Genomic DNA, 14,182 nt, shown 5'->3' on the forward strand with positions numbered 1-14,182 from the left:
GAGAAATATTAGAGGAACGGTGGCACACGGAGGGGGGGCAGGAGGAGCTGAAGGTAATTACTTGTACTCCCCCACACACTGCCGCAATCTTTGTTTCAGTTGTGGTATCCTTTAACCTAAGTTTACAAGTTTGTTTTAGGCCCCCATTCACACTTGCATTAGCAAAATGCTAGCATTTTTTTACACGATAGACTTGTATTTTTGACTGGACATTTTTGTGGTTTTAGCGGGATCGCGATTGAAATACATTGCGATCACTCAAACATCATGACAAATGCTGCATGATTTTGTGTTTCGCGCTAATTGCGAATAGCTGGTGAGATCACTGCCATATAGTTTACATTGCACTAACTCTTTAAAAAGCTCTAGCAATCGCCAGTGATTTAATGATTAGTGCTAAATGCCCGCTAATCGCCTAAGTGTGAATGGGCCCCTTAAGGTTTCCATCGGAACCTATAGTTGAGGGACTAGAATAACCAGCAAGGATCTGGAATGTGAAAGCATGGCAGAGCAATGCCAACATACCTGTTAGCGTAGGGCTCTGTGCTTTCTTCTGTATTGATTTAGCGACGTGACCACCTTTGGTAAGAATAACTGTTCTACATTACACTTGCCATCATCTTATGGCACTGGGTGGAGTACTCTTTTGTATAAAAAGGTTTCTGCTACATAATAATTCTGTTTTCTTTTATGGTTTGAACTGGATGGACTGTATTATTTTGAAAGTATAGCTCCTCTTAACAATCAGTTTCAGATAATTTGTGACTGTACTTATTTTTTTTAGGCCACAGTAAAGCCAATTCCAGAGCCAAGAAGTCAGCTGAAAGGAGCTGGTAGCAGAGAGGTACAACGGGAGCCAAGTCCACCACCAACCTTTAAACCAGAACCTCCCAAGGTATGCATCAGTAATAATATATTTCTGCTATATCAGAGATGTAACTTTATAATTGACAGTGTAATCTGTCCCTCCACATTGGTTTTTCACTTTTTTACAGTTTTTGAATGGATGACTTTCAGATAAAACCACAGTAGTGTATACTGTATAAACTTGGACAAACCCTTTTGGTTTTGACTGCCCTGCGCCGTGTGTTTTTGGTGCCAAGATGTCAGTGTAGCTGCCTGCAGCTCAGTTGTCATCAGATCAGTATATGTGTTTCTTCTCAAACTTATTTGAGATCATCTTTACAAAAATGCATTTCTTTTCAGTTCTTACTTTTTTTTTTTTTATTATTATTATTTTAGGGTCATGAGGATTTATTTAACCACTTTACCTCCCTTGCTACGCTTATCTACTCCCCACAAAACTTTACTTGAATCTCAGGGGAGTAGATAGGCGTACTTGTGGTAAACAGTGTGCTGTATGCCCAATAAGCTATCTGATTATGTATATAGGGTATCATTTTAACCGTGACAAGTGAGAGAATAGATTTTGTGGTGTTTGACAACTGAGGGATAAGTCATGTGATTTTTTTTTTACCGGAAAACTGAATGAAAAGCAATAAAACTGTTATTTACATGTACTCTATACCCCTAAATAAATACTAGTAAAAAAAAACAAAAGTGACAGCATTGAAAAGAGAATACATAGTTACCCTAGGGACTTAGCTTTTAAAATATGTATGCCATGAGAGTGTATTACTGTTAATCATGAAGATAAGGGCTTTTTAATTACTGATAGAGTACAATGAGAAAACAAGAAACACAAACCAGAAACTAATATATTATCGCCATACATTGTACTAGGAACATTATTTAAATGGTGAGATAACCAGGACAAATTAGCAAATACAATGTGTGGGTTTTACCTATGGTAACATTGTTTATTTGAAAACTATAGTGCATGGAAATGGAGAAATAGTGTATTTTTTCTTTTTTTTTCTCATTTTTCCCTTTAAAATGCACAGATAATAGCATAATTACTTAAAGCAAATATCACCCTCACAAAGCATAATTTGTGGCAAAAAAAACAAGATATAGATCATTTACATCTGATGAGTAGCAATAAAGTTATTGGTGAATGAATGGGAGGAGCGCTGAAATGTGAAAATTGCTCTGGATTTTAAGCAAAAAACCCTGTGGAGCTGAAGTGGTTAACCTTCCTACAGATAAAAAACGTTTGTCAAAAAAGAGCGTTAAAAACTGCCTTAAAGTCATTTGGATATGATAGATTATCCTGCAAATGTAATAAACGGTCTCAGGTTTATACTTGCTATTATAAATAATGTCCTGTACCTATTTTTGTATTACCCTATTGGAGACAATGATATTCTGATATGTACAATTTGCAAATCTATCAATAAAACCGTGTTTAAAAAAAGAAAGTCATTTGGAAATCTTAAAGGATGCCAGATCCGAATAAAGAATGAGAAACTGGGGAGCAGGCATATACTGCCAGCTATCCTGATGCCCACCGCTCCCCCCCCCCCCCCCCCCCCCATTCTCCTATCTTACCTTAAAGCCCGCTGTCACCCTCTTCCGGGTTGCAGAAGTCAGGCTTTACTGCACAGGTGTTGGCCAGGCTGTGCGTGTCCTACAGTGTGCGCCCGTGGCCGGGAGTGCACTACATATGCATATGACGTAGCTGTAGGATGCACGCAGCGCCTGCTCGGTGAAGCCTGACTTCGGCGACCCGAAAGTGGGTGCTGTGAGGCTTTTAGGTTTCAGGATAGCTGACAGTATATGCCTACTTCCTCAGTTTCTCATTCTTCATTCGGTTCTGGTAGTAAAAAAAATGTAGTATGCAAGAAAAAAATTATTACATTATTACATTATTAAAATTATTAAAAATTATTAATGAAAAACACACATTAAAACTACCGGTACTCGACTACCATAAAAAAAGTAAAGAGCAGGGGCAAACCCAGGATTTTCAAAGGGGGGATTCCTGAAAGGTCTCCCTTAGCCACTTACACTACAGTATAATAATATAGTAGGACATGATTGATGCTGGGCACACATAATGCAATTTCCCGTCTGACAGGATCTGACATTTATTTCCTAAATGTCTGATCTGCTCCCGATCGACAACAGGATTGATCAGGAGCAATTTGGGTACAGATATGAGGACAGCTGACATTGCTAATTAAAGGAGTTATCAGGCAAAAAAAAAAAAGTTTCACTTTTCTGGGGCTTCTACCAGCCCCATGCAGCCATCCTGTGCCCTCACAGTCACTCATGGCTCCTCCGGTCCCCCGCTGCCAGCTAGTTTTGTTTTTGCCGACCTTGGGGCCGGCGGGCCGCATTGCGTACATTTTTACGCATTCCCGCTGATGCAGGAACATCAACACATAAATTTTTACGCGTTAGTGATTCAATGCATACATTTTTACGCATTGAACCACCAACGCGTAAAAATGTATGTGTTTATGTTCCTGCATCAGCGGGAATGCGTAAAAATGTACGCAATGCGGCCCGCCGACCCAGAGGTCGGCAGATCTTCTTCAGCAAAGTCTATAAAGATCCACTCTCACGGAACTCTGCAACTCTCTTGCGAAGCCCTACCTCACAACTTGTTTCGAGGCACCTCCCCCTTCATCACCAAGGGGGGAGGCTCTCTGAAATGCATTGAGATGAAAGTGAAGGTTCCTCAAAACAAGTTTCCCCTTTTCCTTGTGCTAGTTACTATTCTCCTCTGGTGTTACATACTATTCCACCCCTAAATTTAACATACCCCATCTAGTTCCTAATATCCCACTGAACCTAAAGGAAGTCAAAAATGAAATGCGGTAGATGCCCAAATAAATTTAGAAGTAAGAAAAGCATGCTCTGCCAGAAAGATCTTGACCCACATCCACATAACTAAGATGACACTAACTCAATGCAAGCAGCTGGGCAGTGTGTGTTGTTTAGCTCATCTTGGCATATGCATCTTTGCTATATGGTTGTCTATTATTTTGAATGGAGCAGACTCTGCTATGTATTAGTGATTGAGAATTTGTTTACAAACCAAATTCTTAGATCTCACAATCTGGAAAATGTTAGAGCATTTTACTCACTAAAATTTGATTCTGTTATTCACTCACAGGTGAAGCCACAAAGCAAAGAAGACCTGTACGATTCACCTCGTAGTTATGAGGCTAAAAGGAGTAGCTCCAGTGTGGCCAGTAGTGAAACCTCAGCCGGATCTGCCAAGGCTACTCCACCTCCTACTGCTGCTAAACCAGTTATCGGTTCCAAACCCATAATAAAACCTCCAGTCAGTGTACCTGCACCTGTGCCAAGTGACAACGAAGTTCCAGTTGATGAGCAAGTAAAAGCCCCCAAGTCTGTTTTAGGAAAAGTGAAAATTTTTGAGAAAATGGATCTTAGTGCAAGACAACAGAGGTTGCAAGAGCTGCATGAGGCACAAAATGCACGGGTAAGAATGACCATCACATGTAAAGTGCAGTTAATACCATTTGCTTTTTCAGATTCCAGATTTGTGATAAAATTGTAAGTGTGCTGCTTCATCATAATACATCTCAGGGCTACCTACATTGCGTCTTGTGATTCCCGTCTTTGTATATAAAATAAACAATACTCAAGATCAACCTTCAAAGTATTGCTTTACTGAACAATCAATGGTTTGTTTAATGCCCATTTTTCATAGCCCTCACAACAAAGTTACATGATAACTTTTAAAATCTCCTCTCGCTTCAGATCCATGAAAGTTTGTTGCACAGATGAGCCCCAACCACAGGGCACAAGGGGGCACAAAAAGAGCATTTGCATGGTTTCATGTCCTTATAATATTTTTTGGCAGACAACGGTATAGAAAAAGGAAAGGATCGCTACAACCACCAGTGCATGACCAAAGGGAGCAGGGATCACATAGTCTCAGTTCAGGCAGCAAAAGAAGGATGTCCTGCTACACCTTGGGTTGGATATAAAAGGTTCTTCAAATTTTATTAGCACATCAGTAGATACACAACAGGCTATGACAGACAATGGTATCACCCAGCCCGCCTAAAGTACAAGAACATCTTAAAAATGAATGCAGTACGAATCATTTTACAGCAAAAATGCAGCTCTAAAGGACTAGCCTGGTGTAATGTCCAGATGCCGTGGTGGTGGTGAGGGGGGGGGGGGGGGGGGGGGGTTTAACTTAAAAAAAAATGTAATGTCTCAAAAGTATAACCGCTAGCAAAGATATTTGCAGCACTAATGGGCACACACACTGCATTATTCATCCTTACTAGTTTCAAACCATAAGCTGTTTGAAGGGGGGCTGGCTGGCATTGCCTGGAGAAAAATAACTGCTATTTTCAAAACTAAAGCCACACAAATCTTTATTACAGCACAAATGGGCACAAACGTAGCACCAATCAAACATTTTTAGAATTTTCTAGAAAAATCTAAAATATGTAAGTAGCTGAAGCTGGAGATACTGATATCTTGCCTTGCATATCCAGAAACAATAGTTTCCTTAGGAAATAGACTCTACCTGGGAGAACTTGCTTACCTTTGTTACTACAGTAAGAGGTATAGAAATGCCTGTTGCAAGGCAGGTCATTTGAATTGGAGGGAACTACATATACTTTTTCAGTGGAAAAAATTGAGAACGCAAGTGCTCTTTCAAAGGCATTCATAAGTGAAGGAAAATGGTGTTTGAAAGTGAGTTGCATTAGCTGCTGTCAGCGGGATGTTTATATTTTGTGCTTCCTTGAATTCTTGCTTAAGTCTCTTTTGGTGACTAGGGAAGGCTACTTATTTTTTTTTTTCTCTTCCTTCTTTGTAGTTGGAGCTGGCTCAGAAACTTCCTGATATTTATGCTGTGCCTATAAAGCCACAGAAAAATGACCAGAATAGACCGCAGCCAGTAAGGTATGATGATGATTATGTTCTGATCTGCTCCTCCTTCACATCCCTTAACTTTTTTTTTGCATTAGTGCCTGCAGTTTTTGATAGTGAAGCATAAAGCCATAGGTTCTTCAGGCTTGCTTGCTATGTTTTGTGACCTATATTATTATTATTATTATTTAAAAGTGTCATCCTATTCCATGGTGTTGCGCAGAGTACAGTTCAAGCAAACAGTAGGGAGCATAAATACACACACAGTTCACACACGGCACAATCTTGACATCCAGCAGCACAAGTATAAAATACATGGTTTATGAGTAGTATGAAAACAGCCAGCAACATAGGTACATGTTTCTTTAATAACCATTACAATTAGATATTTTATGGGGGAACCCTGCTATAACAACTTTACAATCTAGAGGAAGGTAGGCTGGAGACACAAGGCAATGTGATGAAGTGGCTAGTGGATGAGTCCTGGCATCTTGTCTAGATGTGTCTCTGAAGGGGGGTTATGACCGATTATATGCTTGTCTTTTTAAGGAGACTCTGAAGCATCCTAACATTACACTTTTTTTATCCTTTCTTCTTAAGCATTAATGGGTTAGCTGAAATGTCGCTATCCTGCAGCAAAACAAGGCTTTATTCACCCCCAAATACCGGGGCAAAAATCCACGACTTTCCTGGTCGTGGATTTTGCTGCCCGGGGAGGCAGAGCTTTGAGCTGCAGCTCTGCCTCCATTCGCGTCAATCTCCCGCGGATCTCTCCCTCCTCCCGCCTCTCTCAGTGAAAGAAGACTGCTTTTGAAGGTTCCAAGGTTTGAAGCATGGCAGACAAAATGTGTACAAACAACTGTTCTGGCAACACTGGGGGAAATAAGTGTGTGCTAAGTCACTATGAAATATACAAAAACTAGGAATATGACCACAAATAGCACCACACCAATTACACACTAATTAGCAATCGTATTATAACCATTGAATTGTCTCTTTGGTTTTTAATTGTTTTTAAAGCTTATAGCGCTTTGTGAAGTTTATAAATAAATTGTGATATTTTTGTGATACATTTGTGGTCATATTCCTAGTTTTTGTAGACAAAATGTGTAGAGAGAGTTCCAAATGAGAGAGATACCTTTGAGAAGTCTGTATGCAAAAATGAACAGAGATGACCGAAATGGAGAATAAGGAGTTTCGTATGAAGATTGAATTATGCATTAGATGGTGTCAGGAAATGATTGCGGGACTGTACTATATGAAGGCAACTAAAATGAGAATATGGAGGCTGCCATATTTATTTCATTTTAAGGCATACCAGTTGCCTTGCAGCCATGCTGGTCTATTTGGCCACAGTAGTGTCTGAATTACACCAGAAATAAGCACACAGCTAATATTGTAAGATAAGACCATAATGTCAGAAACACCTGATCTGCTGCATGCTTGTTTAGGGTCTATGACTAAATTAGTCTAGTCTAATATGACTAGTATTAGAGGCAGAGGATCAGCAGGATAGCCAGGCAACTGGTATTGCTTAAAAGGAGATAAATATCCCTTTAGGTGTCCTTTAAACAGAACTTTGTAAGGGTAGTTAGGATGCTTTAGAGCAGCTTGGACTATTTGGAATGTTATGGAACTTTGGCTTTTCACACACACTGTGACAGTTTGTGAAGGTTATAAATAATTTTGGACTGGACACTTTTTGCTCAAATGTAAATAAAAGATGAGAATTTTGTTTCCCCCACAATAATGCCTCTTGTACATCATCTTATTATCTTTTAGGAGACACCTATGTCATTTTCTGTCAAAAAATGTACTTGCTGGTTGAATAAAAGTAATTTTAAGTCTACATTTGCCAGGGGTATGAATAATTATGGGCAGCACTGTATATTCAATTCATATACAGCTTACTGATCAACTACCCCAAATATCAGTGGATGGCTGTACAACTGCTTTAATCGGTATTGCACGTGTTTGTCCATTTAACTTGCATGTAAAATGTAATATTTAGTTGTACAGCACCCTGATAGATGTTAGTGCTTTACAAAACAATATTACTCTTCAATGCATGTTTTCGTTAACCATATACTTTAAAGTGCTGACATCACTTTGCAGACTGTTCATGCAGCAACACATAGCATACTAGTATATTTTCTGCTTGTAAGATGAAATGAAGAGCAACACAAAATTTAAAGGAGGAAACCATACAGATGAAATGTTGCTGGGTTTTAAAGGTCACTCTGAAATTGTTCTCAAGGTTGAGGGGAGTGATGGGTAGCTGGATAGTGTACTTGCTGAGTGGCTGGATAGTGTACTAGTTAAGCTCTGCTTCTGACACCGGAGACCTGGGTTTGAATCTCAGCTCTTCCTGTTCAGTAAGCCAGCACCTATTCAGTAGGACACCTTGGGCAAGACTCCAGAACACTACTACTGCCTATAGAGCGCGTCCTAGTGGCTGTAGCTCTGTCGCTTTGAGTCCGCCAGGAGCAAAGCGCAATATAAAAGCGTGTCTTTATCTGAAAATGTTTACTTTTGTTTTTGATTTGAGATGATTGTAACAACAACGGAAGGAAAAGGGGGAGGGGGATTTTTGGGTTAAGGAGTAAAGGTTAAAAGATAATACTGTAGATAATAGCAATGTATACCATGGAAATTGCGCCTTAAATGTTAAATTGTAATTTGAAAAGATCTGTGTTTTTACAATTGCATGTTATTTGATCTGCAATATAAAAGGAAATCGAAAAAGATGTTAAATGTCTCTGTTCCCTCCAACTAGTCAACCTTATAGACTTTACTTCTACTATATACTGTACAGGTTACTGTTTGGTTACAGTCAAACATTTCCTAGAAAGGTCTTTCTGTAGTGAGAATTTGGAGCTATATGAGAATCTATGAGGATAGCTTGTTTTCATGCTACCTGGCAACAAGTACAGTATATATAATATGAATGCTAGTTGTCTTACTGTATTTTTTTGTTTTTCCTTTACTGAAGTTCTCGACCTCCAGAACCTCAGAAGCCAGCCAGCTGGTCCTACTTGGACAACAGGGGAAGTTTTGGAAGCGACGATGAGGAAGAAGAATACCGCCGTCAGCTGGCTGACCATTCAAAACGCGGATACCATGCACAGTCCCCTAAATACAGGGACACTGAGCTCTGAACTGCACAACAGAATCAGCATCAATATGTATCAATGTACAGTTTGTTTTCTAAATGTGCAAAGAAAAAGACAAGCTATAATTATTGTAGTTACAAGCGGTATTCTGCACTGTTTGTCCCATGGGGATCTTATTGTTTTTAACACATAACACAGGATTCTGATGCTATCCTTCTGCTAAACTGGAAAATTCCAATGAACTACAGTAAATATTCTGAGCATCGTGTAAATATCATGGGTAGGGTTTCCCACTGGAAATAGTTTTTTTTTTTTTCCTTTTCTTTTCTTTTCTTATGTAACTTGTCAATTTGGTCTTGTACACTTGCAACATATACTCTTTATGACAGAGAGCCGTCCTTTAGCAGGGACACATCGATGTGATTCTTCTACCATTAGTGTGAGGACCTGCAGCCAGAGCAGGAACTTCCACAAGGCAACCTAGGCAGGTGATTGGGGCCTAGTTGGTGTCGAGGGGTCCACATGCCACCTTCTCTGACCCATGTCTCACCGCAGCTTGAGAGAAAGACCATCATGGGGCGCCTAAAACTACAACCTTGCTTTGGGCACTATTTCATTGTAATCCTTCTCTATGTTAGACCCCTGGGTTGAGACCACATGTGGCAGACCACATGTAATGTCTGAATTCTCATGAGACCTACATCACATCCAATACCTTGTACTGGGTTTTAATAGGTACTAAGTATTTGATGGTACATAGGACGCAAGCATTTGGGATGCCAAAACGTTGCATTTGGTGGTGTGACTGAAATAAATACATTGTTTTCTTTTAGAATGTGCAAGCAGATTCTAGCTTATACTGGAAAATTACATACGAACAATTGTCTAATTCTGATTGCTTGCTGTGGGTCTACACATATGGTTACGACTTTAATAAGTAAGGGTAATGATGGCATCTATGATGAATAATCAGGAAGAACCATTCCTTCATTAGATCTTCCATGAATTCCCATTGATTGTCGTGATTTTGCAAGTACATCAATAAAATTGCTCGAATGTTTAGAAGGGGTGCTGTTGAGTTTTTCCTCTTCTCTTTATTTCAGCAGTGTTCCTTTGCACAATGACAGATTTCTGTTCCCAAATAGATTGCTGTGCTAAGTGGGACTTCATTGTAAGTGCTATTTTTTTATAGCTGCTGGTGAATAAAATCAACCAGCTATCTTTCATGGTCAGTAAAGGTGGGATGTCTGCTTTCAAATCCCAGGTCTGCCCAACTGCTATAATGGATGGTGTCTCATATACACATTAACTTTTTCATTTATATTATACTTTGGGGGGGAGGGGGGAGGAGACAGGAACCCCGCTGTTGTGGCAGGAGGGATGAGGATTCCATGCTCTATAGTATGCAAAACTGCATCTGAGTTTTCACAACTGCATTTTCAACTCTGCAAAGGCATTGGGCCACATATGCGAATCACTTTTTTTCTAAGTTTTCTCAGGTGATATTTTTACACCTTATCAATAAAATGCCATTTAAATCCAAATAATTTTGACAGTACTTTTTCACCTTTTTAGCACTTTTTCAATTGCAGATTGCTGAAAAGTTAAGGTAAAACAGAAGATGAAAAATTATCTCCTAGGAGAAAACTTTGGAGATAGAAGATCAAGCTACCCAAAAGATATATTTCAGATTTAAAAGTATAAGGTCGAATAATCCAACAATGGCCCATATGTGAATGGATGATTCGACCTTATACTTTTAGATCTGAAATATATCTTTTGGGTAGCTTGATCTTTTAAAACAACTTGGGCATCTCTAGATTAATATCTGCTGATAAATCATGTACAGTATACATTTTCATGTATATGAAGCAAACCCAAAATGAAAATAAACGTATGTCCTACTCCTAAATATTACTTTCCTACTGCCCTATGGTCTCATTTTGGCCTCAATTCACTAAACTTATCTCCTGTCTTTAATAACTCTTCTAGAGTTGTTACCATGGTGATAAGGCATGTAGTATTCAGGAAACATTTTACCTCAGGCAAGCCTAAAGTTATCTCTTCTGTCTTTAAATTAACTCTCCAATCCTTAAAATAACTCCAGAGTTAAAGACAGGCTGTTAATTAGCTGCATGTGAAAATAACTACAGAGGAGGTAAATTAACTACAGGAGAGGTAACTTAAGGAATGAAGAGGTAAGATAACTCTCTCACGTGTGGAGGTAAGTTTTCTCTTGCCTTATTATCTCTAGCATGATCTTAGTGAATTGAGGCCTTGTGTTTAAAAGTTTAGTATGCAGGGTTTAAGTTTTGATTGTCTCTGCTGAATGACAACAGGTTGTTTTTATTGTTTTACAGCTTCCATCTTGTATTGTTGACCTTTATTTGTATCCCGTAGTCAGAACTGTTTCTCTGCCATGCAAGAGCTTTATGCATTATAATTTGTTATTAGAGAGAGCTGCGGATAAAGTATCAATTACAGTCCTGGAATGCAATAAGAAAAAAAAAGCCACAGCATAGTTTTCTGTTTACTTGGGACTCTACTTGTGCATATTTGTCTCATCAGGTTATGTCACTACAAGTACCCTTTAAATGACATTCCCAAAAAATTAAGAACTGTTGTAAGTGCCTTTTGCAAAAATCTCTTAAAACATGCCTTTGTTATTGCAAAGTAATATGAAATCATGGCTGCTTGTTAATATTACTTATGCCTTCAATCATTGGGCTTGTCAAAGTAATTTTCCAGTCGATATGACTGTTACAAATAAAAATTGTAAATGTTGAACCTGTTTATGGTAAATGTTTTCTTATGCTGTTAATAAACTGATTAAACTTTGTTTATAATTGTAATTTGTTAACTGTAGTATTCAGGGAAAAGCAACATAAATTAAGGATTTTACATTATTTATAAAAAAAGCACACAAGTGAATCGATAAGAGGAGAACAAAGCTTGCACTCAAAAATGTACGCACTAATGTACAAAACTGGACATGCTGCTCTTACGCTTCAGCACTTGTGGGCCTACCTGGCAATAACCATATCCCCATTGCTTTTGTTCTTCTACTGACTGCACTGAATATCATCAACTGGGATTGTATGGGACAAGCATATAGCTTGCCCTGCTCTATTTCTCTCAAGGACAAAGGTAATAGCCTATTGTTGTTTACTGGACTTAAAAAGCACTATTATATCATGCAGCACTGTAGGCAAATAGGGGTGGCATACAAGGAACAAAGTACAAGATATGACAATGTACTAGTCATACTAATGTGCATGGGGGTTACAAAACCTGTTAAGTCAGCAATATAAGAAACTACTCTGAACAAAGTAAGTATTGGGGGGGAAGTTTTATCTGGTAAACAGCAAAGAATGCCATCACTTGTGACTGTTTCCTTGTCACTAATATTAATTAATCCTTAAATTATCGATTTATGAAGTGAAATAGAGTTGGTGAAATATACATGGCTAGCATACAAAACTGTCACAAATTGATTATGAAAATATCAAAATCCATGAAATCAAGTGAATACTTAAAAAAACACATATAACACTAATAGCAAGAAGGGCTAGAATACGGTGACCCGACGTCCCGCTTTACCTGGGACGCGTCCCGCCTACGGGGTCTGCTGTCCCAGGCTGCATGAGGTCCCGGGAAACTTCCCGCTTTTAGCCGTGGGACATCCCGGCCTCGGGACTCTGGCCACCATCCATAGGCATCAGCCCTGCCTCCCGCCGTCCCCTATAGTCTCCTTACTTGCGCTCATCTGTCCTCCCCACGTGACTTCGGCTGCACTGGCTGCAAGGGAAATTGGTCTCCACAAACATGGCCGCCAGCTGTAAGCACACGGCAGTCTGTAGGAGACAGGATACGAGTGTACTGCGAGGACATCACTTCCTGCGATAGGAACAACCGGCACCACTGCGCACAATACAAATCACTGCTGACATTACTTTCTGCGAGAGGCATTGCCCTGACCTCCTGCAGGCTGGCTGGGACTGGCACTGACCTCCTGCAGGCTGGCTGGGACTGGCACTGACCTCGTGCAGGGTAGCTGGGACTGGCATTGACCTCCTGCAGGCTAGCTGGGACTGGCACTGTTACCTCCTGCAGGCTGGCTGGGACTGGCACTGCCCTGACCTGCAGACTTGCTGGGACTGGCACTGCCCTGACCTGCAGGCTGGCTGGGACTGGCACTGTTACCTCATGCAGGCTGGCTGGGCTGGCACTGTCCTCCTGCAGGCTGGCTGGGCTGGCACTGTCCTCCTGCAGGCTGGCTGGGCTGGCACTGTCCTCCTGCAGGCTGGCTGGGACTGACACTGACCTCCTGCAGGCTAGCTGGGACTGGCATTGACCTCCTGCAGGCTAGCTGGGACTGGCACTGTTACCTCCTGAAGGCTGGCTGGGACTGGCACTGCCCTGACCTCCTGCAGGCTGGCTGGGACTGGCACTGTGTCCTCCTGCCGGCCAGCTGGGACTGGCACTGTGTCCTCCTGCAGGCCGGCTAGGACTGGCACTGTGTCCTCCTGCAGGCTAGCTATGACTGGCACTGACCCTCCTGCAGGCTAGCTGGGACTGGCACTGACCTGCAGGCTAGCTGGGACTGGCACTTTTACCTCCTGCAGGCTGGCTGGGACTGGCACTGTGTCCTCCTGCAGGCTGGGTGGAACTGGCACTGTGTCCTCCTGCAGGCTGGGTGGAACTGGCACTGTGTCCTCCTGCAGGCTGGCTGGGACTGGCACTGACCTCCTGCGGGCTGGCTGGGACTGGAACTGACCTCCTGCAGGCTGGCTGGGACTGGCACTGACCTCCTGCAGGCTAGCTGGGACTGGCACTGTTACCTCCTGCAGGCTGGCACACGTAGCTGCTCACCTGCCCGCAGCTCTCATGCTCCACACTTCCGCCTCTATGGTTTCACAGGTCTCCACTGCTGCAGCCATGTTATAGGAGCCAATAGGCTGTGTGAATACTGCGCGGTCTCCGACAAAATGGCCGGCGGCAAGAAGTGTAACCTGGTGTGCGCGGACACGTTCTGACATTTTCATCTCTAGTTTGCCTCCTTTCCTTCTTGCTGTACTTCATGTGTCGGAAGTAATGTTTGCCTCATTTCATGTGTTGGGAGAATAGTTGGCTGCATTTCATTTGTCAGAGGTAACGGTTGTTGCATTTCATGTGTCGAAGGATAACAGTTGTATTTTATGCGTTGGAGATAATGGTTCTTGCATTTCCAGTGTCAGAGGTAATGGTTTTTGTATTTCATGTGTCGGAGGAAACCATTATTGCATTTCATGTGTCGGAGG

General features: G+C 41.1%; 1 protein-coding gene across 8 annotated transcripts in view; it reads left to right on the forward strand.

The window, feature by feature from the left end:
* Positions 1-11,669, forward strand: part of TJP2 (tight junction protein 2) — a 142,153-nt gene extending 130,484 nt beyond the window's left edge. For all 8 annotated transcript variants that reach the window (XM_068236143.1, XM_068236152.1, XM_068236183.1 and 5 more), the window contains 4 exons: positions 785-895; positions 4,025-4,357; positions 5,717-5,802; positions 8,762-11,669. In XM_068236143.1, the coding sequence (XP_068092244.1) occupies positions 785-895; positions 4,025-4,357; positions 5,717-5,802; positions 8,762-8,927 (696 nt within the window). In that variant the 3' untranslated portion in view covers positions 8,928-11,669. The remainder of the gene's footprint in view (positions 1-784; positions 896-4,024; positions 4,358-5,716; positions 5,803-8,761) is intronic.
* The last annotated feature ends 2,513 nt before the right edge of the window (positions 11,670-14,182 follow it).

This window comes from Hyperolius riggenbachi, chromosome 1 (genome assembly GCF_040937935.1).
Source record: "Hyperolius riggenbachi isolate aHypRig1 chromosome 1, aHypRig1.pri, whole genome shotgun sequence".
Classification (NCBI taxonomy): Eukaryota; Metazoa; Chordata; class Amphibia; order Anura; family Hyperoliidae; genus Hyperolius; species Hyperolius riggenbachi.